Source organism: Austrofundulus limnaeus, unplaced genomic scaffold, assembly GCF_001266775.1.
Source record: "Austrofundulus limnaeus strain Quisiro unplaced genomic scaffold, Austrofundulus_limnaeus-1.0 Scaffold286, whole genome shotgun sequence".
Classification (NCBI taxonomy): domain Eukaryota; kingdom Metazoa; phylum Chordata; class Actinopteri; order Cyprinodontiformes; family Rivulidae; genus Austrofundulus; species Austrofundulus limnaeus.
In genome coordinates, this window is record NW_013952688.1 from 33,850 (window position 1) to 35,522 (window position 1,673).

The window sequence follows — 1,673 nt, forward strand, 5'->3', positions numbered from 1 at the left end:
ACCATGTGTTGTGCTGAACCGAGCCATCAGGCTACATGTTTTTATTGTCCCTAACAACGTGTCCTCTGGATGAGGACAGCACCGCTCTGTCTGTCAGCATGACGCGGACCAATCACGGGGCTGAGAGCAGGCTTTATAAACACAGCTGACGTCAGACGTCAACACAGTCCGATCGGTCATCTGCTGCACAAACCAAAGCAAAGCGCCTCCATGCAGGGATGGAAGTGGGAGGCATCTTCACTAGCGCGCCGACCGACTCCATCCCTGGCCCCCAGCAGCGCAGAGAAACCCCCCACCCTCCCGGGAACATGTCGGCCGGACGCTGCGACGGCTCCTCYAAAGTCCTGCTGACTTACAAACACGCGTCGCAGCTCCTGAGCTGCTCCGGGATCAAAGCGGGTTTGGGGATCCTCGCGTCTCAGTGGAAACAGGAGAAGAAGACGCGCTCAGGCGCAGCCGCCATGCAGCTGCCCTCTGCCAGCAGCACGCACCCGTGCAAGAGATCCCCGCTGGATCAGCTGGCAGCTGTGGTCCTCGGYCAAACGAGGACGTGCAAACTTGGTCAGCAATCACTTCACTCCACCAAACCGCAGAACTGTAAACGACTCGTGGTTCTGGGTGCGCCGCGGGTTGGAAAGACCTCCATCCTGAGGAGGTACCTCCGGGACGGGTTTGTGGAGGAGTACAACCCGACTTCAGAAGATTTCCTCAGAAAACTGTTCCACATCCGCGGGGAGACCTACCAGATAGACATCCTGGATGCGTCCAGAGAGAGAGACTTCCCAGCCAAGCGGCGTCTGTCCATTCTTACTGGTGCGTAAAATCTCAGTCTTAAAGCGTAATAATCAAAGTTTATTCTTAAAATATATAACTTTATCAAATAAAAATGGCGGTGGAAGTCATTAACTGCGTGCGTAATTGTCTATAAACAGTGTTTAAAATGTGTTTCTCTTCTTTCCACAGGAGATATCTTCCTCCTCGTGTTCAGCCTGGATGACAGGAGCTCCTTCGTGGAGGTGTGCAGCCTGAGAGCCGAGATACTGGCCGCTAAGTCCAAGCTCACCARGTCCCCGGTGCCAGAGCAGCGCGGGCAGCAGCGGGTTCCGCTCGTGGTGTGCGCCAACAAGGCGGAYCTCCTGGAGCCCGAGAGACAGATCACCAGAGCCGAGGTGCTCCGAGCGCTCGGCGACGACTGCGCCTTTTTCGAGACGTCCGCAAAGGACAGCACCAACCTGGAGAAAGTCTTTGAGGCKTTGGCGAAGCGGGGGGGTCTTCCGACGGAGACGGGCCCGGACCAGCACCGCAAGGTGTCCCTGCGCTCGTACCAGGCCATGCGGACAGAGCGCGCGGCGTGGACGGGGAGGCGGGTGGCGGGGCGAGACGATCCCTGCGGGACTCTGTACCCACAGGCGCGCCGGCCAAGCTTCACCACGGACCTGAGACAAGTCACTGAGCCTGGTGCTGCAAGGARGGCCGGGAAAGGACTGGAGAAATGTTACATCCAGTGAGGCGCAAAAAGGACTTGAAACAATAAAACAACACTTGAACACTTGTTTAATAAATGCTTTAATGTTTAAAATTATACTCAAACTGATATTTTCAATAAAAAATTTTTGATATAAAATTATCTTTGTGTTTCCTGATTAAATCAATCTACTTACCTGTGTGTGTGT

General features: G+C 54.6%; 1 protein-coding gene across 1 annotated transcript; it reads left to right on the forward strand.

Moving 5' to 3' along the window:
- The first annotated feature begins 18 nt into the window (after positions 1 to 18).
- On the forward strand, positions 19 to 1,588 carry rasd2b (RASD family member 2b). Its single transcript, XM_014021287.1, has 2 exons — positions 19 to 813; positions 964 to 1,588. Exons 1-2 carry the CDS (start codon positions 219 to 221, stop codon positions 1,506 to 1,508), a joined length of 1,140 nt encoding a protein of 379 aa, XP_013876741.1. The 5' UTR covers positions 19 to 218; the 3' UTR covers positions 1,509 to 1,588.
- The last annotated feature ends 85 nt before the right edge of the window (positions 1,589 to 1,673 follow it).